Source organism: Maylandia zebra, linkage group LG16 (genome assembly GCF_041146795.1).
Source record: "Maylandia zebra isolate NMK-2024a linkage group LG16, Mzebra_GT3a, whole genome shotgun sequence".
Lineage (NCBI taxonomy): Eukaryota > Metazoa > Chordata > Actinopteri > Cichliformes > Cichlidae > Maylandia > Maylandia zebra.
Window position 1 is genome coordinate 4,915,509 of NC_135182.1, and position 26,195 is coordinate 4,941,703.

The following is a 26,195-nucleotide window of genomic DNA, read 5'->3' on the forward strand; positions in this document are numbered from 1 at the left end:
GCAGAGGGATGCAGCAGTCTCAAAATTGCAAATCTTCTGAAGCGTGATCATCGAACAATCAAGCGTTTCATTCAAAATAGTCAACAGGGTCGCAAGAAGCGTGTGGAAAAACCAAGGTGCAAAATAACTGCCCATGAACTGAGAAAAGTCAAGCGTGCAGCTGCCAAGATGCCACTTGCCACCAGTTTGGCCATATTTCAGAGCTGCAACATCACTGGAGTGCCCAAAAGCACAAGGTGTGCAATACTCAGAGACATGGCCAAGGTAAGAAAGGCTGAAAGACGACCACCACTGAACAAGACACACAAGCTGAAACGTCAAGACTGGGCCAAGAAATATCTCAAGACTGGTTTTTCTAAGGTTTTATGGACTGATGAAATGAGAGTGAGTCTTGATGGGCCAGATGGATGGGCCCGTGGCTGGATTGGTAAAGGGCAGAGAGCTCCAGTCCGACTCAGACGCCAGCAAGGTGGAGGTGGAGTACTGGTTTGGGCTGGTATCATCAAAGATGAGCTTGTGGGGCCTTTTCGGGTTGAGGATGGAGTCAAGCTCAACTCCCAGTCCTACTGCCAGTTTCTGGAAGACACCTTCTTCAAGCAGTGGTACAGGAAGAAGTCTGCATCCTTCAAGAAAAACATGATTTTCATGCAGGACAATGCTCCATCACACGCGTCCAAGTACTCCACAGCGTGGCTGGCAAGAAAGGGTATAAAAGAAGAAAAACTAATGACATGGCCTCCTTGTTCACCTGATCTGAACCCCATTGAGAACCTGTGGTCCATCATCAAATGTGAGATTTACAAGGAGGGAAAACAGTACACCTCTCTGAACAGTGTCTGGGAGGCTGTGGTTGCTGCTGCACGCAATGTTGATGGTGAACAGATCAAAACACTGACAGAATCCATGGATGGCAGGCTTTTGAGTGTCCTTGCAAAGAAAGGTGGCTATATTGGTCGCTGATTTGTTTTTGTTTTGTTTTTGAATGTCAGAAATGTTTATTTGTGAATGTGGAGATGTTATATTGGTTTCACTGGTAAAAATAAATAATTGAAATGGGTATATATTTGTTTTTTGTTAAGTTGCCTAATAATTATGCACAGTAATAGTCACCTGCACACACAGATATCCCCCTAAAATAGCTAAAACTAAAAACAAACTAAAAACTACTTCCAAAAACATTCAGCTTTGATATTAATGAGTTTTTTGGGTTCATTGAGAACATGGTTGTTGTTCAATAATAAAATTATTCCTCAAAAATACAACTTGCCTAATAATTCTGCACTCCCTGTAGATGCATACACTTGTACAGCACGAGCACACACTTGTGCATGCCCATAGCAAAGACTGGCTGGTCTCCTTCAGGTGACTGATGCAGCGCTTCAGCAAGCTACAATAAAACGCTCATCAATCACAGAGGCTAATCTCAGGTTCTTGCTGGCACTTTCATTGTGCAGGCCTTTCTGTAAGGCTGCCTTCACATAATGCCCTGCTCTGCTTGCTTTGACAGGCCAACAGCCCTGCAGCTCCCTGCCATGAGAGCCATTCTCAAGTGGCACGCCTTTGAAGTGAAGCACTGGCGGGGCCCAGGCTAATCTGGACATCTGGAGGCCGGGTGGGTGAAGCAGGACAGGGAAAAAGCCCTTGCATATAGATAGTGTGAGTCTGGTTTTGTGGGGGAATGAAAAAAGCCATTTCTTGATTTCTATAGATTGGAAATCCAATAGAATGGAGGCTCTAGTTTTCAAACTTAAAACTGCCCTGACACAGAAAGTTCAGCATAAAGGACCAAATGGCACACAGGTCTTTACGTCAATCTTCAGAACCATAGAGTTCAGGTCTGCAGCATTGATAAGCTGGACACAAGCACATAAACAGTCTTGTTAGAAAACGGCACACTCCAAAAAAGAAAAACCAAAAAGACGGATGCATGCTTTGGAGGGGGCTGAGAGCATTTCATAACTCCTTCAGGCCACCTCTCCAATCTTTCTGTCCTCGATCCCCACCAGCAATTTTTTTTGGGCTTTCCAATCCTACTCACCACTCTTGGCAGATGAAACACAAACAGCCCTATTCAAAAATAAACACAGCAATTTTGTGTGTGTTTACCTTTGATTCTGCGCTCCAAACTGTTCTGTTCCATTTCACGCAGTGAGGAACACCTCGTTTCTTGGCCCACTGTACAGATGAACGGGCAAGATAGCAGGCGCCATTATTCCACACTATCATTTTAATCTTGGCCCGTTTTGCTTTCTGCTCCTTTATAGATGCCTTTTGACCTCGCCAAACTGTGAGGTTCTATTTACAGATGGCACAAAGATACATTTATGAAAATTGAAAAGTGGCAAATAGGGTTCCAGATATGAAAAATAGCTGACATAAAATTCCCTGGGGCCACACTGTCCCCCTTAACTTGACAGCAACAGTTTGCCACACTGAACTTTAAGCTTGTGGAATCAATGTTATTGGAGATTTCAAACCATAAGCATAAAAGATAAAGACTCATTTGTTCCCACACTTGCATACATCAGACTGTAACGCTGGATGCATGCTGTGTCTGACTCTACTTCAGATGCTAATTCCCTATAACTGCAAAGGAACCTCATGGCAACACTGAGAAAAGTGTTCAGGATTAACATGCAAGCAGAAGCTGTGACCAAGGAAAAATGGTACGCAGTCGCTTGTGTTTGTCAGTCTAGCATCCGCAGTTTTCAACATATCGTTTTCAAATTTTGTGTGATGGTAGACATCAATACCAGCTCGAGCTGATTTAATTTGAGTGAAAATCAGATCAAAGTCAAGGTCACACCAAAAGTGAAAATCTATAAAAACGTTTTATTTAAAATTTTTATGGATCCTCTACTTGACCTTGACTGTTATTGTTAGCGCCCAAGGTCAAAGTTCAAGGAACCATAGAGTAACATATTAGATGAAAGGGCACGAAGAGAGCTGCACAACACACCTTTTATTTTTTCAATACAATGCCATGATTTTTGCACACTGTATAAATCTAACTTAAAATGTTAAGTTTTTACAGCTTGAAGGAACCAATTCAGCTCCAATCATATGAGTAAAGATAATAAAATTCACCATGTTAGTATGTAAAGCTTCATAGCTCAAAGGTTAGGAATTAGGAAAAAGCTTTAGTTTCTCTGAATGCTCGTGTACCTTAACCTTGACACCAAATACGGCAAGTTTTATTATTTTCCATTACATCTTTACATCAACTGCTTTTCCTCAGGGATTATATGCACCCCTCACCTCACCTTTAGGGGATGTGCATGATGAATAGCTCAATAGATTTCAACTGGATCGGCCTTTTTTTTCTCCCATGTGTACATTTAAGATGAGTCAATATAGATTATCGACAAGTTGACAGCAGTACAGTAAGATGGACTTCAGCATGCTTGCTCAGAGCAGAGTGTCCCTCATCTAAAAAAAAATGTACCCACTATGTCTGAATAAAGCTGGAGCTGACACTAAAGTGAAGCATGGTGTTTTTTTCTCTTTTTTTGACTCCAAATAAGTCAGCAGCAGCAGCTCGACACTTGACTGCTTTCACAGCCTATCCTTTCATGTTTCCCTTATTTCAAATTCTTTTGTTAAAAAAGGAAACGGTAATAAATCTGAAATTTGAAAATAAGCTGTCACAGAAGAAAAAGCAAGATATCAAATTACCGGGAAGCTGAATGAAAATGCTAATTTTACAAAAGCTACAAACTGCATTGTCCCAGCAAAATGTGTCCATGTAGAAGCAGCACTGCAAGTACAGCACTGACTGATACAAAATGTGCGGTTGGAGGTGATCACTGACCTCTGATGGAAACCTTTGGGTGTTCTTTCTTTGTGCACTCCGGATGGGTCAGGGGGTCCAACGAGGATGGGGTCGGGGTCGTTGGGACAGCAGAGTTCTGCGTGAAAACAGCCGGGAGGAGAAGGAGTAGGAAGAGGCCAGCCATAGACGAGGGGGCGGAGTCCTGTGAGGACGCAGTCATGGTGATGACCTCTCCTCTAGCTGTCAAGCTGGGCCTCCGGGATACAGCTGGAGAAGAGAAGAAATTACTTCAGCACCTCAATGCAACATTTCTACACCTGGCTTCAAAGAAACGAAGCTCTCTCTGAGTCACTTCAAAATCTTTTTTTTCCTCGCAGACTTTCTATTCCTGAGGGCGTTCCTGAATGAAGCACAGGAAAACCGAAAGAGACTGAAAAAAACAGTGCAAAGGAAAAACATTTTGATAGAAAGGACATCATTGTGGGCTGAAAAAAAAAAGAACCAGACAAATAGAGGGTGGCTGGAAAGATGAGCTAGAAAGCTGAGTGAAATGCAGGAAATAAATGAATAGAGTTAGAGGTTAGAAAGACTCAGAGCGGGGAAAATCTAGCTTCTTAAAGAGGTACCCCTGACCCTTGAGATAATTATTTAAAATGTGCAATTAAACCTCTAAAGTTCATTTGATGGCTGATTAAAACAGGAAAATTGAACCCAATTGTGGACTGTTCAATGAGGCACAAGGTTCCAGCAGTTAGCGAAGCAGTAACGAGTTCATTTAAAATCTGCGACTTTCAGATGCTTCAGTGCTGGATTATTTTAAAAAAGAAAGAAAATGTTTGCACAACTTTGATCCTTGCATACACCTGACATCCTGGCATGTTTACTGCACATGTGATGCATTTCAGCGCATTACTCTCGCTTCTTCTGAATTACGTCTTATGCAAACAGACTTTGGCAGACTTACACGCGGATGTTTCCAAATGCACACACACAGAGACACTCCTGCTTCCCCAGTAAATGTAATCTCTTCCAGTTATAACATATGAGTCTACAGTGCGGCGCTGAAACCAGCAGTTCATCATCTCCCAACCCCGCACTCCTTACGATGTTAGCTTAGCGGAGTGTAATGTTATTAAAGTAGATTAAAAACTGAGAGCATCAACTTTCTGCAGCACTTTGGCTTGGTTTCATATCTCTGTAGTGTTTTCCTCACTAATGCTTCAATCAATAACAAATTATTAGCTTGGTTGAGTTGCAAATCAACCATATTGCCCTGCAATCAATTATCCCTCTCACTACAGCCGGTAACTAATTAGGCAAATGCAAATAGAGCCCGTGTTTGTCATTACAATACAGTGGAGTCAACTGCCAACTAAAATAATGCTGATGAAACAGGTGGAAACATTCAGTGCAGTCTGCAGCAGACTAGATTCAGTGAAGCTGGATATGTTTCAAGCTTTAGGGCTGCTTGTTTCGACTACACCACGAAGCAAAAGGGGAAAAAAAGAACCTTTTGATCATTTGTCTATATTTTATTTTATGATTTTATAATGTTTGTCCTCCAGTCTGAAACATAAAAACAATCATGACTCAAAAAAATGACCGAATCCTCTTTAAGGGGTGCATGCGGGCCACTCGAGCTGGCAGCTGTCGGGGTTTTTGTTTCGTTGAGAGGAAGCATGAATATTTGAGTGCGTCATCAAGTTGAGACTCTTGAAAATGCATCAAGCCATTGTCACGTCTGCACGCTCTACCTCTTGTACTTTGTTCTTTCCTCTTATCAGACTTTACCTGTCATTGTTCTCTACTCTGAGACCTTCAGCATTTTGTTTCACTTGGTTTTGCATCTTCTTTTTCTTCCTTAACTTTCAGCTATTATTGTTGTGCATTTAAGGAATATAACATCTTCCATTTGCAGGCTATGATGCTTCCTAAACCTCCATTTCACCTCAGAAATATAGCAAAAGCAAACCTTTACTGTTATTCAGTCATCTGAAACTTTTAGTACACACTTCAATTTTCCCCCACCTTGGTTATTGTAACTCACTTTTTATGTGCATCTCTCTGTCCTCCAGTTAGTGCAGGACGCAGCACAAAGCCGCTAACAAAAACTAGCCAGCGTTCACATATCACACCTATTCTTGCATCCCTTCACTGGATTCCAGTGATATAGTATTAACAGACCTATAAAGCTCTACATGGAAAACACATTTTTATAGATTAGCTTACCCTTAATCTTTCCCCCTTTATTTTGAGACATCGTTTGCGTGCGTGGAGGTGTGTATGTTGGAAAGAATGTGTCATAAGGCTGATTATGTGTCTGTTTATGTTTAAATGTTTAAAATTATCCTTAACATGTTGCAAAATCACACTAGTCCTCTGCAATCAAGCAAAAAATCACTGTTCCTGGCATCAGTATCAGTTTCTGATTAGACAAAAAACCACTTCTATGTTAGCAAATAGTGATTTTGCCACTTCATTTTGATTTAAATAAGGATAATGAGGTCTGTGCATCTGGTAGTGTCATGCAAATATAGTCTATGAAAAATATGACATTTCAGTTTTTATGTTTTTTTAATAGCATTTCCTTCCTTTTCACCTTGTGCAATAAACCCAAAACCCTAATGCTTTTTTTGCCTTATATAAAGTAAATAGCGCTGACGCCCTGATTTAATCAAACTTATGTAGTGCAACTTCAGGAGGTTAAAGCTGAAAAATGTGGCCATATTTTTAGCCTCTTCCTATAGGACGTCTGTTAGTTGCATAACTTGCATGAGTACTTTGGATCAGCGAGTGCCAAGTTGTCTTTCTAAATTCTCTGCATAACTCGTTTGATTCCTCCTTTCAAAAGTTGCATTTATCACTGAGACAAAGCCCAATGTTGTGCATGCAAGCAGAGATATGACAAAGACAACCGTATAAATGGTCAAGAGAAGTATTTCTTCCGACAGATTCGCCTTTCACGTCTCTCTCTTTTGGCATTTTCACTTTAACTAGATACCTCACAGCAGAGTGAGACATGACACACACAGAGAGCAGGACAGAGACAGTGCAGGATGACACCCACTTAAGGTTCCAAGGTAAAATCAAACCAATAATATTTTATTCAAGGGTATGAGTTTTATTCTTTAGAACATGTCATTTTTTTAATTTCTATTATCTGCAGGAGCAGCTTTGGCAGGTGCTTAATTCATACTAAATCACTGAGTCCTGAAAGTCAAAGAATGACTCTACAAATCCTCTCATTAGTTAAAAAGCCGGGCTGAGAGCAGGCAGGCCAGGAGATCATGACAGATGACCGGGACTCTGCTGTAAGCTTGAAATTGTGGTGGCCGAGCTATCTTGGCACGGAGGCGCACGGGGGAGGAACTGTCAGCAGCAGAACGAGGCTGGTGTGTGGCTGTCAAATATTTCTGAGGAAAGGCATGTCATACACTCAAGCAAACCCAGATGCACTCAAATCTCAGCACCGAAAACAGGCAGAATCCAGACATGGACAGCTGGTCACACTCCATATTGGGTCACAGTGTGCGGGCAGAGCTGATGCATGCTGTGTGCCAACATCAACTCCTCAGTGTGTCCGTGCACACTTGTAAACCAATGTGCGCGTGTGTGTTTATGTGAAGCGAGAATCTTTAAGTCGGCTCCAAAGTGGCCCGATAGTGCCCATCCAATTTCCCATCCTGCTGTGTTTGGGATTAGCAACAGTTTGTCGGCAAGGAACCAGGACAATCAATACCACAGAGGAAGCTGTCCATAGGAGGACACATGCGTGCACACACACACACACACACACACACACAGACATGCTTTTAAAAAGACTCTGTGAGCCACCGTTCGCCTGTCAGTTGATCATTCAGTCTGATACAATGAGTTAATCAGAGGTACACTATTTGGACCTAGAGGATACTGTGCGGATTGGACTAATAAATGTCCAAGCACGTCTCTTTGTCACTAATTTAAGGTGAAGAGAGACTCTTACTGCATCGATGCTGGGAAAATGGTGTCTGGAGAGTACGTTTTTGGTTCTTTTTAAAAAGTAAAACTACTACAACAAGCAGACAGCTTTTTTAAAAAGAAAAAGCGGATGGAAGGAAAATCCACTGGTGGAGGTTTTGTTGTCTCCAGAACTGAGAGAAATAAAAGACCATGAACTTTCAGACACTGTGATCTTAGATTTCTGTACTTTCACTGCTCTTATGAAATATTCCTCACTTGTTTTAAAGGCCAGCTGACATTAAATTACATTCTTAATAACATGTTCTCCTTTTTACTTTGAGCGGGTATGCAAGTACCTTAACTTGGAATACTTACAATGTCCCGATTTGGCTTGACAACGTGTTTCATTGGTATGCTATGAACATCCTTTGTCTAAGTATGCTGAACATGGATCCTTTGCACTTGTCCAAAACATTTCAGCCTTGGCTCTCTAACTTTGTCTCCAAACCACTCAGCCTGAGCTGTCCCTCTGATATGCTCATTTCTATTCTTGTGCATCCTCGCAACAAAAACCTGCAATTCTACCACCTTTGAACAATGATACACAACCAACCCCTGGGGGTCAGGACCCCGAATGTCAAATAAAATATGTAGATGATCAAGAGTGAAATTTTCTTACCAGAATGATAAGAGCCTAGGTTAACAACCACCGCCATCGGAGGTCCCGATGGAAACTGTGCTACTGCTGGGCAAAGACAAAGGAAGAGGAGATGGGTCCAGCATGGTCGGGAGCAGCAAGAGAAAAGCAAAGGTAGGAGTGTGGAGGCGTGAGTAAGGGACTGCAGAAGGAAATGACGAAGACCGCAGAGAGGAGGGCATGCAGAGAGGAGGGCATGCAGAGAGTTGGCGTAACAGAAGGGGATGCAAGGGTGAAGGTGAAATGGAGACGGATGATCTGCTGTGGCGACCTAAGATGCTGAACAATGATATACATTAGCTTTTAATCTCACAGTCTCCTTTTTATTCAATAAGGACAATCAAACACACAGCTGGGAAAAGTGAGCTGCTGTTTCCACTTTGAATACTACAGAAGTAAGAGCACTTAAATGTACCTTCAAACAAATTCTAACAAGTTCCTGTCCCCATGGCTTGCATGCTATACTGACCTTGGCTTTTACTGCAACATGCCAGCTGCTGTCAATCAAACACAGCTCCAGCTGATCAAGACATTTTGTAACCTTCGCTTAAAGCATGGACTTACAAACAATACTTTCTTTTTCCATTTTCACATTTCATCTGAAAATGGCAATGTGCGAGACAAAAATGGGGCAATGACTTGCAAACAAACCTCTTGGCTGTCACGCTTTAGCTTCTTTATCCCCATTTTCTGTTTTATGTTGTAACCAGTTAGTATTTCTCATTTCTGAAAGCCCACTTCCAGTCATACGCTCTAAGGTTTTGTAAATGACATTTTGCATCATTAAATTCTAATCAACCCCTCAGCACATATTTTTTTGTTCAACTTGAAATGCCTGAAAAAGTGTCAATGTTTTCTTTATGGGGACAAACTTCATCTAATGGCTGAAACCTTTTTGGTCCCATAGCCAAGATGATGACCACTGAAGCAGAAAAATCTGCACTCACATTTTACAAGCATAAGTATAGAAGTATGCAATATTCTTCTTCTTTATCTGGTACTTTCGTTATCGCCTTTCTGCCATACCTGTGGTAGATAACATCATCACTGAGCGTGTATCTGTTCCCCTGCTTTCATTTGTTCTTTGCTAGTTTCTCTTGTTACCCTTCACACTCAAACTTTCCACAGCCAAGTCCTCGTTTCTTTCATGGCACTCTCTTTTTTCTAGTTCCTAAAGCTCTCCCTCTGTTTGATACTTTGCCTGTTTTTGGATTTCACCTCTATTCTGCTTCCCTTGAACTTCACTATCACTTGGAATTAATATTTTGGATTTTAGTCTATACTTTGCATGTTGAGTGTGCCTCAAACTCAACATTAAAAAAAATTGATAGCATTACTTCATTTTACGATCTTTTTAAAAAAGGAATGAATTTGAATATTTAAGTGAATGAACTGTCTTACCCTTAGCTGTGTACTTATGTAGGCTAAAAACTAATTTTGACTTAAATGTTTCAAAGCTAAAGGCAGTGTGTTTCCTGCCCAGGTGTACTGCATTAATATCTCGCTGGGATGCTTCTATGTGGTTGCAGCATGTTGTAAACAACCCCGAGCAGTGCATCAACTCAGTTTTACTCCCATCGGCTTGCAATTAAAAGGGCTACACTGGTTTTGTGTTAGGCAATTTTGGAAAGCTGAACTTAGACAAACAAGGTAAGCTGTTTATTTATTTATTTATTTTAATAATAATTTTTAACTCTTTATCCAGGTGGCAGCCTGTAAATCTAAAAATTTCCCTCTGCAAGCTTCCACAAGTCCTCGCCAGTGCCAGCACGTATCTATGGCAACAGAGCGGCAAGTTGGTAGTTAAGCAGCAGGAACCAGGTTGAGTGTATTTAGGCACAGACCTCAACAGGCTCCTGAGGGGGGGGGGGTTGGCGGATTGCCCAATGATGAATAGGAAGTGAAGACAATGAAAAGCTTGGAGTCGGGAAATATGAGCAATATATATTATATTAGGCAAAAAATAAAAATGCATTCAGTAGGTAGGCCTAAAAAAAGGAGGAAATCAAATGCAATCCAGCAACTTTGCCATCAATAGTACTTCTGCAAAGCTTCCACACTTTCAGTTCTTGATGAGATCATAGGGGTGGTGGCACATGGCATTACCTTATATTTAAAGGTGCAGCTGATATTTTTTTCTCCTGTATATGAATATCTATCTATCTATCTGGATGGATGGATGGATGGATGGATGGATGGATGGATGGATGGATAGATATAGCATTTTCCAAGTATATCTAACTTCTTAACACTCAAAGCAAGCACATTTACAGAAACGTGTAGGTTGTACAAGTGTCATTCCTCTACTTTGGCCTCACAGTTTGACACAAGCCTTTCCATTTAGGTGTCACAAATAGTTAAAAATCCCAGGTACAACTACAGTGGGTCAACCAACTCGCTAGTCAAATCCAGTTGTATGACGTGTGATTTGAGGGTGCTTTATATGCAAAATGACCAGTGTGAAAGAATTGTGGTGATATATTTGGTCCTTGCTCCACTCTGGTGGTTCATCTGTGGTTTATTGTTCACAGTTGCAACAATCTTGCAACCAAAGACAGCCTGAGCCAGAATGCTGAAGTTGTCTGCCAGGAATATGGGATGACCATCTCACAATGTTAATGCAGCTATGACTTCTATCTGCAGAGCAACCAAGTGGAGTGCAGCAATAACATCAATAGATGGTAGTAACACATTTAAAAAACAAAATGTTAGAGATTCCAACAATAAAGGAAATCTAGCTGAGCTGCAATAGTCCTCCAGCTGTTATCGTGACAGCAACAAGGAGTTTACAGCATGGAAACAAACAGGATGAATTGAAACCGTGTGATATTGCCCTAGTTCAATTGCTATTATCACTCAGTCTATACAGTATGTGTCAGACTTGACGTCCTAACTTATGAGATTGATGGAAACGTGCCTTAAGGTAGCAAAGAAAACTGCTGCACTGCCATAAAACATCGTGAACTGGAGCCAAAAATCTTAAGAGCTGTATGGATGCTCCAGGCTGACAAAGAAAAGCCTTAAAACGGCTCTTCCATTGAATAACCTCTGTTCTCACTTCTCTCCTTCATTTACTTGAAACTGTGGTGTCAAATAATGGTTCAGCCTGAGAGCCTTGGCTCCAAAAGTTACTGTTCACCTTCAGCCTGAGAACAGAAAAAAATAAAATAAGGGCCGGGCAGGGGGCCATAACTGCTATTTTTCAAATGTGTTTGTCAGATTGCAACACATTCTTCCAGGCAGCCGGGCCACTCGTCAGGTGACCGTGAGCGATGCAGCCCCCAAACCCCCCAAACCCCCACATCTCTTACTTTCATCGCTCCTTATTTGCTCAGCACAACAGAGACAGTTATAGAGCAGGACTTTCCGGAGTCCACTCCACCTTTGCTGCTTGTTTGCCTCTTAATTTCCACCTAGCTTGCAAGGAGGGTACCTTTAATTACAAGTCAATGCCAGCTCCCGGAGCACTATCTCATCAGAGTCTGCTATGACACTGATTAAATTGCTTCCGGCCCACTGGGAAGCAGTTCCTGCCTGGATAAAGAAACTGCCTGTTTTATGCCATTTTGGAGCAGGAAGGAAGTCTGCAAGACCAGTGGGGTGCGTGTGTGGAAGAAGAAGAAAGACGGAAAAAGAAATCAGTGTTTGTTGCTTTTAAAAAGTGTCATCATAGACAGCAGATAAGTGTAATCGGTCATTTCTACAGCAAAGCTCTTTTTTTCCTTGATTCGTTTGAAGTGATTAGACATCATTGTTAAGTATCTTTTACCACTTTTTCAAGTTAAGCCCCTCCAGAGCTTTAGGTGCATGAAAAATGTGTTGTTCCTACAGAGCCTGCTGCGATCCCAGTGCTCATCATTAGCTTTCATGGCACAGGAATACAAATGCCTCCTCATCTGAAAGCTCACAGGAATCCTCTCTCACACAGAAATGAATTACAGCAGAAGGAAATAACACCTGTTTCCTCAAGCAACTCCATGAAGATCCGTGCCTCCAACTCTGCGCGTAAATCAACGTTTGGTTTTTTTTTAAAAAAAGAACAAAAATGAAGCAGGGCTCATTTCACACCTGTCGCTTTATCTCACCGTCATCTCCGCTCACTTGTATCTTTACACGTGCATTTGTTAAATTAATCCAAACGCGCTTTGTGATAAAGGAAGAGAGCCGCACTACAGTTGCACAATCCTGTCCTATTCAGCCTCTCTAACTTGTGTCCTCGGGGCAGTTTGGTCCAGCCAAAGCTACATTGACCATGTCTAATTCGACTCAATAGCTCAACCCCACCAATCTCTTTAATGCTGGCATTGTGATAGGGGGGTGGGTCGGGGGATTGGGGAAGGGGAGGGGGGGCTCCCGGGAGTGTCGAGGGAGCTGCGCACAATATGTAGACAACACACTTTGGGGAAGGACACACAAAAATGAAGATGATGGTGAAGATGGTTGCAGGGTCAGACAGAAGCCTTTTTTTACTCCATTCTTTTTTCTTTTTTTTATAAAGAAGGGGTTACGGTGGGGTCACGGCAAGCATCTCTTGTTATTGAGTATCTTCAATCATGCTTGAGAAACCAGACACAGGCAGAGAAAAGGTTTTCCATAGGAGGGAGGGCTGACCTCAGACCGGGGGGAAATGTGCATGCGTGTCTCTGTGTTTATGGGAAACATTGAGTGACAGGGCTGATGAGGTGGTGAGGTTGGCGGGTGGGCCGTCTGGATTATGTCCGATATCAAATCAGAGGCTGCTGCGGAATCGAGGCGTTACGGTGCCTCAGGGAAGCTGCCATCTGATATACTTGTAGCTGCAGACTGTCAGCCGAGATGCTCTGAGAGGAGGCAGAATAAAGAAAACGGCGACAGAGAGGAGAAGAAACACCGGATATGTCTGCACACATTTTACTCATAAGCTTGTGACCATGAAAGTACTGTGAGGACTGTGGGATATGCTCTGCATATAGTATCTGACTCCTCTTAGTGCTCAGTTTTCTTTTATTTCGTCATAAAGGGAATATGTCAGCGTCTTCTTTCTTCCCCGGTTCATGAATCTGTTTTCTAATAAATCATTTGCTGATATCTGCAACTGAAGGACATAATTGAAGTGAAAATGTCAACTGCTGTTGTCTTTCATCCAAAAGCGGCGCGTCGTGTCATCCTAATTTCTGTCATAGGAGATAAAGTCAGTTCGTTTCTTATATTCTTATTAACTAGGCCCCTATATAATATCCACTCAATAGTTACTCTGCTTTTTCAGAAATGCATCAGTTAAATTACAATATTTTGTCATTCAGCTGGAGATGTGCAGCAATGCTCCTCCTGCAGACATGACAGCATATTTATAGAAGGGACTGCAATATTTCACACCTGATGCACACGACACAGCAGGGAGGAAAGACGGGTTTATTAAATAGAAGTTATGCAACAAAGAAAAGGATTCATATTGCCTGCTTTTCTAAAAAAAAAAACAAACAAACACATTTTTATCATAGTTTTTAAGGACAAAACTTTGTTTTTTATTGCTCATGAAAACAAGACTGACTGTTCAGTGTCTTAAAACTGGCGTTTTTCATAATATTCGCCAGTTTATTAAATGGTAAATGGCCTGTATTTGTATAGCGCTTTACTAGTCCCTAAGGACCCCAAAGCGCTTTACATATCCAGTCATCCACCCATTCACACACTGGTGATGGCAAGTTACATTGTAGCCACAGCCACCCTGGGGCGCACTGACAGAGAATACTGCTGGACACTGGCGCCACCGGGCCCTCTGACCACCACCAGTAGGCAACGGGTGAAGTGTCTTGCCCAAGGACACAACGACCGAGACTGTCCGAGCCGGGGCTCGAACCGGCAACCTTCTGATTACAAGGCGAACTCCCAACTCTTGAGCCACGATCGCCCCCATTAAGCTAACTTTTTAAGAGATTTTGAGAAAGCAGTCTCTCTTTCTCTCTCTGCATGTTTACCCATGTAGAGCTGTAGTCTTCACCTCACTCCGACAATGCTGAAACTGTTTTGGGACTGCGACCACATCTGCTCTGAGACTGCTGTTGTGATTTTAAGGGGGAAAAGGGAAACCAGCGCGCCTCCTCTGGTGCTGATTTGTGAGAATATTTGTGATTTAACACATTTTAACACATTTTAACACTGAATTTGGACGCATGGATGAAATGATGCAGATATAGTGGACTTTAAACATTTTTAAACAAACCCTTACATCAGCTTTCTGCTAATGAAAACTATAAGCTGCACATAAATTGCCACCTAAAAGCGAGTACGTGGACATCGTTTTGTGTGGAAGGGCTCGAGGTAGAGTTTTCTTGATCTGATTTGTGAGCACATATTAGTCATGTCTAGCCTCAAATTAATAATCTGTGTGCACTAATTAGCAATTTGTTCCATTAAATTAATAACTAGTGCCCTTGATGTGCAAAATCATGTCCTCATATTACATAATTTCATCTCAAATTAGGTTAATAGCATTAAGTTACTCCAGCAGTCAGAGCTGTTTGAGTGTGGCTGCTCAGTTAAAGAGTTTAGGCAGCAAAGAAATCTCGGTGTTTCATTGTAGAGGTGCCCACAGAATTTCCCAGAATATAACGTAAGTGAGATCAGTCAGAAATCTAAAGTAGTAATGGTGCAATCACAGTCTGTGTAATATTTCTTTTCTTATATAGTGCAAAGGAGGATGTGTTGGTGGGGCGTTGAAACTGTAATTAGAATCAATTTGTTTCTTAGAACAAATCAGTATAGAGCACTCGCTTCAATAAACAGATCCTTTTACACTTTTGGCTTTGCAAACGCCCTCAGGTAGCCTCAGGCAAACGGCCCTAAATAGGTGATCAAACTCACGCTGGCCTCTTGGAAATGTGGAACTCAATTATACGGTGGATGTACTCGCAGCAAAAATCAGGTGAAGAGTATGATTTGACCAGGAGTGATTGTGCAAGAGTTTGATTGAAGGATAATGGGCTGAGGCCAGACAGACAGCTATTAATGGTCAATAGACGGCCAATCAGGCTATCATTACACGATTTGATTGACGCGCTGTGCCGAGGGGAGGCTTGGTCGAGGGTCTGTGTAACATAAGATACGCTGGGAAACGTCGAACCCCACACAGACTACGCAGACGGACAGGAATACAAATTCAAACCTCGTCTGCGTCTCACATCAAACACACACCTGTGAGTGCCAGCCATTTTATACCTTTCTACAACCCTGGTAGGTAATAATACACTGTGTCTGGCCCTCAGAAACTCTATTATGATTTCACTTGGCACTGTCAACCGCAGTCTCACACCTTCATTCACACACACAGAAACTATAATGTGATATTATCGACTGCATTTCTCTCTGTGTCTACCTGATACCGTTTCATTGTGTGAACTGGGAACCCCCCCCCAGGCCCGTATTGATTTGAACTCACCCAACTAGTTCAGAGAGCTGAGGGAATAAGAGACTGTTCAATTTTGGCCAACAGTTTCACATTAGAGCGCTACTATACAGGCTGAGCTCAGGTGCATTATAGGAAAACAGGGTGCAGCTGGCCTCACGAGTGAAGCAATCTCACAGCAGTTTCAGAAAACCATGTAAATGCCAAGGGTTAAGCACGAAACAACTGTTGCATAGGATTCCTGGGAGTCAGGAATGTAGAAAAAAAGAAATGTTCTAGTTAAAAAGCGTGTTTAATTACCATAAATAATGTCTCACCATATTCAGTGGAAACGGTCAATGGTCTGCAGGCCCTCGAGCATGAACGCCGCAATGATTTTGAACATAAACTGCGTGGATTTCACTGTCTAATTGCAAAAGTTCAGATATTACATCAGCCCTCTTAAAAAGGAAAGAAGGGACAGATGTTTCTCCTTTAAATGGTCTGTGCAAGCAAATGCCTAAACCTCCAGAAAAACACCAAGCTAAAGTGATAGATTCTCAAATATGATAAGCTGAAAGCACTAAATGTTGGCCAATTTTACTTTGAAAACAATCTTTGTAAAATGTGTTTTGTTTCTCCAGTCTGGGCCTTTCTTCTTGTAGGAAAATAATATTTAGTAAAGTAAAGAAGGGAAAATTACGCAAAAAAATTCACAGTTTCACAAGCTGACACGTTTTAGGAGGTCAGAAGAAAATGGGTAAGGAACTTATTAACTAAAACCAAGTCTTTATATCTGGATACAATGCATTTAGTATTCAGTCAGAACATGCGCATGTAATTTATTGTTCCTGAGTGCTGCCCTTTTTCTTGTTTAGCAGAGTGATGTGTCAGAGGGTCAGAGGTACGGTGTCTAGATGATGGGCTATTAGGGAACAAAAAGGCAAGGGACATGGGTAACCACTCAAACAAAAGGTCTGTTCCACACATTTCTGTCTTGACGCAGCTACAGAAGAGGGGGCTTCAGAGCCGCCGAGCAGAGGTTGTTAATTGGAGAGCCAAAGGTCACTAAGAAAAAGGTACGGTTTGGCGGCAGGCTTTGGTATGTGTGTGCGTGTGTTTTCATTCTGCTTTCTGTGCTCATGCTCTTTTTGCTCAAAATGAGAACTGATTAGATGTGAATAGTAAGGGCTGGAAAGGCGAGGTATATTTAAGTGTTCTAGCAAAGGAAGTGTGCGCCAGTACTTTTTGAAATAAGGCTGAACGCTTGAACTTTTTGAATAAAACCAAAGTGAATAAGCCTTAAGAAACGTCTGCTGAAAAACATGAGCTGACGATATCATTCCTGTTGACGATCGACTGATTTATTTTCCAAACGATTCTCATGGTGACTTTTGAAGATGTTTTTTCACCGTAGTTCTTCAGATTCATTAAGTTATTAAAAACATGATACCTTGTGGTATGTTGCAATGGGCTCTTATTATTATTATACAGAACACTTGACAGAGTAAACAGTGAAATAAAAAAAGTCCACTTGATGTTTTCCACTTCAGATTTTTGTTGCTTGAATTGATTTCGTCTTAGGTGACAAAACACGTCGCAGTCGAATCAAACCTTAAAGGTTAACTGGTGAAAACGAGTAGCAGAGCATCTTTTGCCGGGTACTAATGTAATTACATTCAATAATGTAATAATAACTGAATGAACCTTGCAGGTATAATTACGTCACAGGCAGATAAAATAATTTATAATAACGATGCTTACGAGAGGCAAATAATCTTTTAAAAAGGCACGTCAAAAGCATTAACATTACTTTATCGACTGATCGTGTTAAAACACACTAAGTGTTATAAACACACCTTTAATTTCCTGCCTCACATTGGTGACACTGCAAGCTCTGTAATCTGTTAATTTGTTGGTATCAGCCACAACAACAACAACACAGCCACCAGTTGTGTTGCTGCCCCCACAAATTCCAAACTGATGTCCAAATAAACCAAAGCTCATTTCGGTTCAGGCATTGCTTAATCTCATTCAAGGACACAGGCGATCTCGGAGACCTGGCGTGCTTTCAGATCTTTTGGTGTGTATTGTCTGGGCTGTTTAATGCCCTGTACGATGAGATACAGACACAGCAGGGCGATGGAGGCTGTGTCGATAACAGCTGATAACACGAGATAGCGGCGTAAGACTACTCCTTGCTTTCAGACATCAAGGAGCTGCAATGCCACAAACCATCCGAGGAATCTTAACTAGCTCACCCATCAACACAACAATGTGTTCGCGTGAGGTGTAAAGACCTCAAAAAAAAACTGGAACCTATTCATTGCTACCGCTGAGAACCTCTCGCTGCTGCTGCACTCCTGATGCAGAGATGACCTCCAGAGTGCAGGAGCCTGCTCTGTGCGTTATTCGCACCACACGCTATCTTGCGTGCAAGCCCTTCCTGCCCTATAGAGCAAAGCAGGCATTATGAAGCAGGGATTCAGACAGCTCACACTTATTAGCTGCTATCTCAAGGACGACGAGACGCGCTCTGTTCTAATTAACTGGAGCGGACACCAAACAAAACGCACACAGAAGGCAGAGCCAGACACTGTAATTGATGAGCAAATTTATTACATCCGACTTCAAAGAGAACCCAGATCAAAACATATCACGCGATGAGTAAAGCTAGAGATACACGATGTGATGGGTGCAACATGCCCAGCGCACAAATACAGACTTATGAAGGTGCGGCTGCTAATGCGTGTTTGGATTATTACAGCTTGCATCATGGCATTAATAATTACTGCGGCCTCGTCTTTGTGTGCACGTGTCGATTTTTAATACTTGAGTATTGAAAGGGAATACAATGTGAGTGCAGTGCTTACATAACTAAAATAAAGAAATGCCTTACTGTGGGTAAAGGAATAAAGTTTTAATAGAGTGTAGCACAGTTTAATATTTCACATAATCATTATTCTCTAAAATGAGGCTGAGCCATTACATTTGAAACTTTGGGAATATGCAGCTCTTACACAAACTTTCCTTGTTTGTGTTTTTGGTGAGAGGTGTGTTCAAGTTGTGGATGAGTTCTCTCTTCTGAAACTTTCATCTGGTGAAAGTTTTTCAATCAACTTCCTGGCTGTTTTCAGAGGACTCATTTGTTAAACCACCTACCATTTGCCTACTCATGATTCAAGCATAAAAAAGGCACTTTCATCTGGTGAAAGTTTCAGCTGAATGTTTCCAAACCAACTTCATTCTAAGCCAAAGACTAGAAAATATGGTGAAGCATATTTTCCCTTTTGCTTCACCTGCACAAGTGCCAAGGTTGGTCTAACCTGCTGAATTGGTTTTCCCTGTGTCGGGAGCAGCGCTGGGCTGTTTAAATCACAGACAAACAGTATCCCACATTCTTGATTTTTAGTTCACAAACACTTCTTGTAATGACTAACTACTCCTGACATTTTGGAGATGTTAGCTCTTTGTGCAGTAAAGCTACGGTGGGATACAAATGATATCAGGCTGATCCTGCCACAATTTGTTCCCCCGGTTCAAATCACAGACAAACAGTATCCCACAGTTGTTTATGTTTTTTAAACCCATTTTGCACAGAGAGGCACTTTTTGAAAAATGGGCAAACATTTTTCTTCTAAAACAAAGGGGGGCCTAGCAAAAAAAGTTTGGGAACCACTGCCCCAAAACAAGCATGTGTTTAGTTCTAATGAGCTTCATCTTTTGTATTTGGTACCACACACTATCACTAATTTCCAGTCCATTTGAGGTCTGAAATAGCTTCTTGACAGTAGGGCTGCCACAAACGATCATTTTGATAGTCGACTAGTCACCGATTATTTTTGCAATTAGTCGACTAATCAGATCATCATCCATTGGACGTAAAACATATAGCTTATTGCACCAGCAGGCATCTGCTCTTATATAACTATCATTAGCTTACAGCTTTAAGTGTTTAAGGTATGTGCTAACTAAAAATAAAGACAAGATGATAGTTTATTAAATTTGAATGAAATTTGCAGATTGTTTCTGTGAAATTTAATAAACTCCTTGCTATCTAAAATATAACAGGACACCGGAGTATATTCTCGAGCATCTCACACTTCTGATAATCAGCTGTCTGCTTGACTTTATTCAGCTGTGTAAAAACTATAACTTTAATCTCAGACAAACCGATTTACTCAGGAACAAATAAAATACTGAAAAAAGCCAAACAATAACATTTTAAAGTTATTTAAGTGACTTATATATGTTTAACCTGAGTAGCGAAAGACGGCGGTGGGTTTGAAAACGATTTGCCGGGAGTCCGGTGTTCTCACGGGTTCTGGTGAGCCTTGCCCCCGGCTAGCTATCGAGCTAGTGGGTAACAGACGTCTCTGAAAACGTCGGAGCGCTTTTGAAAATATGTGATGTCTTGATAAACTGAGCAGATATTTGAGGTTTATACAGCTACATTCTCGCCTGAAAATATGTTAAACGTTTATTTTGTGACCCAGAAAGAATAATAAGAATAATATTAAAACTAACTAGCTGCCGCCATTGTTGAAAACTGAGCTGGGCTGCTCTATGAATTCTGGGACACAGCTTCTTCTTCTTCGGGGTTTAACGGCAGCTGGCATCCTTGTACATGCAGTGCTGCCATCTTCTGTTTCAGTCCGTTATTACACTCTTAAATCCTACTACCGGTACTTATTCCTGCGTCTTTTGTGATCTTACAAAGCTTCAAATGTCACGTCGACTATTAAATCAGTCGTCGACGATTTTGATAGTCGACTAATCGTGGCAGCCCTACTTGACAGCCACCTTTCTATTGAGACAATTACCAATTAGATTTTGATGAACATTATAAGTCAACTGAAGATCTAGGACTAGGACCCGCCCCATTTCTCAAGACCATGACTGTTACTGTTAGTCTACTGTGGCCACTTCTACTTTTGTCCTCCACTTGACCAGTTTCCTCAAATAATTTGAGGACACAGCACACCATGCTAAGGTAAGGTTTTGACTAATAGCTCCTATACGATTTTATATTTGTCAAACGTTTCACAGATTCTCTGCAGAAATGGGAACAGATTATGTGTTCTTGCCATAGGCTGCTAGTAACAAAGTGCCTAAAGGTGCAATTTAAAACAGTTTCTTCACTAAGTTAGGAGTTGTGTGCTGATATAGCACTGGCTCATAGCTTGAGTTAGGTGCCTTTTTTATGCTTGAATCGTGGGTAGGAAAATGGTAGGTGGTTTAACAAATGAGTCCTCTGAAAACAGTCAGGGAGTTGACTGAAAATTAGTGAGAAAACAGCCATCGTCCAAAAAAAAAAAAAAAAGACCTTGAGAAAGCCTGGAGAAGAAAACTTTTTCTTTTTTTTTGCCTCTGATGATCATTTTAACTGTCAGTAGATTTCCTGGTTGTTTGCTTTGTCCAGTCAAGAGGCCTGAGTCAAACTGAACAAAAGGCACAAAACCTCAAATCTGAGAGTTTTTTTCCTTTTTTTAAAAGAAATGAAGCAGCCCTGTCAAGCTTATTCACTCGCAGGCACATACAGCAAAATTTGATCTTGATCGTCAACAATCTTTTTCATGTTTTGTGGCAGAAGCTTTGGTGAATCTGGCCTTCAGGCTATACATTTGAGGCAGCCATAATTCATTTCAGTGACTAATCGAATCACATCTATGACAATATTTCAGTCTTAATTAAAGATGAAAAACAGCTTCAACAAACAAAACTTTCTTGTCTGTCTTCCCAGTTGATTATAGTGTCTGCCTTTGCTAATTAACTGCTGTGTTTGCGAGCGTGATGCAGGAAATACCCCCTGCCAATTAAAGAGAGGAGGGTTTGCTGAGTGTTATTAGCAGAAGTGATCCACAGCCATGATCCCATCAACAGCAGCCATGCTCAGGGACACGCAAGGGGCAATGAAAAGAGCCGTGAGCCTGGCGTTTCACTGGATTCAATCCCGCAGACTGCCCTGATCACTCACCCTGGACTGTGGGCAGGAACACATTAAGGGAGCACCCATATCACAAACACCCACAATAGCACACATTCACAATGGCGACCTAGAGACACACACGCAAACACACACACACATTCCAGAGGCAGTAATCACGAGTTTTACCAGGGCTTTTTGAAGAAACACATCAAATTTCACAGCCTGCACACAGCTCATGACATCTATACTGGCAAAAAAGTGTCTGAAACCCTCATACTGGGCATGAAAATGGAGAAATATCTTTAAAACGCTGACTCTGAATAAAAGTAGGATATATGCACACCAGCAGTAATGGTGAAATATATTATTTAAGTGAATATATATTAAAATATATTTACATTAACTGCAAAATGGGCTGGATGTGCCAGTCTTCCCAGAGTACAGTTGTTATCATTCTAGGACAAAGAGATATCTTCTGTCTAACAAACAGGAAAATATCTACAAAATGTAATATATACAGTATATACTGATAAAAAAAAACTATTAGATTTTTGTTGTTGTTGTTTTACATTAAATTGTAGTCAAATTAAATAATAAAATACAGAAATACATAAATTAAAAGTTGTTTTTTAATAGTTTTTTAACTATAGGAGAATCCAAAATCCCATTCACGCGTATTATGCCTATCTGTGAAGTGTGTGGTAGTAATCTCTGTGTAATTCCACTCACATTGAGAATATTTTAACTGAAAGAGTATTTACATACCACATTTTAATCTTCATTCATATCAAACTTAATTTCATGTCATGCATGTTTGCCTTCTGTCTTTTGTGTTGATAGCTTTTGACATTTTACAGGTAACGCCCTTTTCTTTGTCCATTCAGCCACGGCAGTAACTGCTGTTTATGACTGTGACCCAGTTCCTCCATTTATCGCAACCATTCGCTGGTGCTGTGAAAAATAAACATATCACTGAATAAACTGGTACCTGAAATAGAGAGTTCTGAAGCTTTCATTCATTATTCTTTTTTTTAAATTCAGGTTTTGCCTATTTATAGAATGTCACACATTTAAGGTCATATTTTTGCATTTCTTTGAGTAGCATTGCTCCTTTTCTCTCTGTTCTATTTCTGTGACACTGAGCTGGAAGAAGAGCACTAATGAACCCTTCTGCTCCTTGCAAGTTCCTTTCCTTTCTCTGCTGGTAGATCTGAATTGCAACTTCACAAAGCCACACTTGCCGTTACTGAACACACCCAAGAAGCTTTAACCGCCAGGAAAGCAGGGCATAATCGGAACTCACAGAAATGTAATGTGACATGAACGCTTAAGTTTTATGGCCAGGGCTGGAGTTTTGTCCAGCTTTGTACATAATGTTTTATTTCCGAAAGCGAGCGAGCTTGACGAACCCGCTGCAGATGAGATGGTGATGATAACACAGCCCTTTTTGCTAGTGTGTCTCATTATTAATTCTATTATGGATAGCTTCCTAGCATGGAGCCCCATTAGACAGAGTTAGCCCACTAGAGCACAGCAGAACTCAGGTTTAATTGACACCACGGCACACACGGGAACGTTGAAGAAGGCATGATCTGAGTGCATGACTGATCAACGCAAATGCCAACCTTCTCTCACGAGAGTGTGAATTTCGAGGAGGAAAACAGCAAATGTTTGAATTAGTATTCCAACAGGAAAGAATGCAAAATGAAAAGTATGAAAGCAGAAGCCCTTAGTAGCTTTAAATACCACTATGAGGCACAACTGCAGTCGTGTGAATTCTGTGTCCTCTTCTAAACATCAATATCAAGCTTAGTCCACATAAGAGCCGACAGTTCATCTATAACAGACACATTTTCCCTCTCGCATGGTAATGGCACACTGCTGAAGTGTGTCAAAGTGATCAATCACAGGCAGGCTGATGACAAGCTTGTGCCAAATGTTTAAAGAGCTCTTTGTGCCTATGCTGTGCTGTGTGAGCACATACTGGCTCGGATGGCAGCACCGAGCTCAGGGCTTTGGTCATCCAGACACAACACAGGCCATTTGTTTAGCTCGTTACTGTGCTTTTTTATGTGTCTTCTGTTATAGCACTCTGAGAAAACACTACAGTAACGTGACAAATAGAAAATAAAAAAGAATAAATAACATATAGCATTTTCAAATAGCTTTATTGAATTTTAGCTGAGAAAAAGCTTTCTATATGGACATTATGGACCCAGATCGGACATTTTACTTGTTCACTCTGAGCCGTAGATGAAAATAAAAACTTAATAACAGTCAAAGAAAGCCGCAGACACTTAAGTCTCAGACACAAGTTTTCAAAATTCGAAATGAGGCCAAAAGAAAATTACTCATCGTCATTATCGAGATAAGTGGACGTTCCAAGGCTAAAGCACACAGTGATTGATTTTTATTGTACTTCTTACCCGGTATCAAACTTTGTAATTACAATATGAAACTTTGCTGGTAATCATGTTCAACTTCTTACAAATGGCAGACAATCTTACATTACCTATGGGAAAGAGGAGCAGCTGGCGCAGCAAATGCTATGACAACCTTGGAGACTCTTGCCGGATATCCCCGCAGAAAGGTAAGGGGCAGCAGACAGGCAGCCAGGAAGCATGAAACCACAGGAGGAATCCAGCAATGCAGAGGAAAAAGCTCTGATTCATAACTGAGATCTTTACACCACGCAACTGAGGAATCCCACCTCTTCCAAATATTGCTACAAACCGCATGATAGTATCAACACAACTATGCGCCAATACAGAAACAGAGCAATAAATCACTCATTTTTAACTGGACAAACTCAAATGTTAAATGTAACAGTTATTATTCAATATCCAATATTTAAGATAAAGTACTTTCATTATTGGCGCCCTCATAGTGAAAAAGGAAAGGAAAGTATAATTAATTTCCAAAATAATGTCCCCTGAATATTCGAAATGATATAATCACTGACTAAGGACAAAGCTATACACTGAGATTCATTATTAATAAGGTGAATTTAAATGCTTCATGTCTCCTGCTTTTTAAGACATTAACCGCTATCGTAATACTACACTGAAAGTTACAAAACTGAGGAACGAAAGAGAAAATAACTGTTTAGGTAATTCGTTAAGATGGTTCTGCATTAATCAGATTCCACTTTTAGAGCAGCTCCCAAGTCCCTTCTTATTCCTAAGGGCTAATCATTAAGTGATAGTTGGGTAGTTTACATTAAGATGATCAGGAGTTAGTATTAAGTTATTAACCTGCAGTTTCATTCATTTCCCATTTGACAGTGAGTAAGGCAGGGGTAGAGCAGGGATTTAGATTTTACCCACAAGCAAATCTGAGAAGTAGCAGGTATTTCATCTGCCCCTCCTCTATATGTTGAGTTATCAGGGTGAACCACACAATTAAGTTTCTCTCTTTCTCACAAATATGATCTAAAAATAAATTTGGGGGAGGGGATTTTGAAAATTAATACAGCAACACCGACTGACTGACTACACTCACAAGCACAAAGACCTTAACTCATCAACCTGCAGTAAAGGCCTGAGGCAGGTAGACCTTTTTAGAATTATTAATTTCAGTGGATTTTTTTTATCCATCAGCCTAGTCTGCAGTTTGCAAACTTACAATGACAATAAGCTCCTTGCTTGAAAGTGCACACAAACGCAAAAGCTGTCTCCACTATGACCAGCAGCAAATCCAAGCTGTGATCCAGTTGCCTGCTTGCAGTCTGTTCTTTTTAGATTAGCAACGAGAATCATGAAAAAAAGAAGCCAAGAGAAATCTGGCAGCAAATTAAAATGTTATTGTGATATATGAAGATGGAAGATGAAAGTGTGAAGCTGATTGGTTTAAAATGGAGCTTGGTTTAAAATGGAGCTTGGTTTAAAATGGAGCACTGTAACAAAAAATAATTTCCCCCAGGGATCAATAAAGTATTCTGATTCTGATTCTGATTCTGATTCTGATGTGGAAGTGTCTTAAAACTGCATATACTTTAATGGCCAATAGGGGGCGACATACTTCTGATTGCCTAGAATAGTGCTTCCCAACCTTTTGGAGCCACAGCACATATTTCACATTAGAAAAATCACACGGCACACTAACAAACAAAATGTCACAAAAAGCATACTGATAATTTTTCCTCGCGCACCAGGTATAGCAGAATCAGTTTGTGACCAGTATACATTTTTGCTTTCTTCTCACAATTACTCATGCTAGGGCCCTCATGGAATTAATTTCTTCTTCATCTTCTTCAGTTTTACTGGCAGTTGGAAACCCATTTAATTAGATCAGGTAATTGTACTGCCCTCTATTGGAAGAGAATGTAATTGCTCTGTAATTGCTCTTCCCGTTACTCACACTTAGACCAGCGGTCTCCAACCTTTTTTGTGCCACGGTCCACGGACTGGTTTATGTCTGAACAATATTTTCACGGTGTCGTGGATAAATACAACAAAATAAAACCAGTACCGGTACCAAAAAAAAGAAGATTTAT

The 26,195-nt window shown here is 40.9% G+C and overlaps 1 protein-coding gene across 3 annotated transcripts in view; it reads right to left on the reverse strand.

Annotated features, from left to right (window-relative positions):
- sema5ba (sema domain, seven thrombospondin repeats (type 1 and type 1-like), transmembrane domain (TM) and short cytoplasmic domain, (semaphorin) 5Ba) overlaps window positions 1-26,195 on the reverse strand; it is a 200,872-nt gene that overhangs the window by 116,068 nt on the left and 58,609 nt on the right. For all 3 annotated transcript variants that reach the window (XM_076875383.1, XM_004568969.4, XM_076875382.1), the window contains one exon: window positions 3,812-4,039. In XM_076875383.1, coding sequence (XP_076731498.1) covers window positions 3,812-3,992 — 181 coding nt within the window. In that variant the 5' untranslated portion in view covers window positions 3,993-4,039. The remainder of the gene's footprint in view (window positions 1-3,811; window positions 4,040-26,195) is intronic.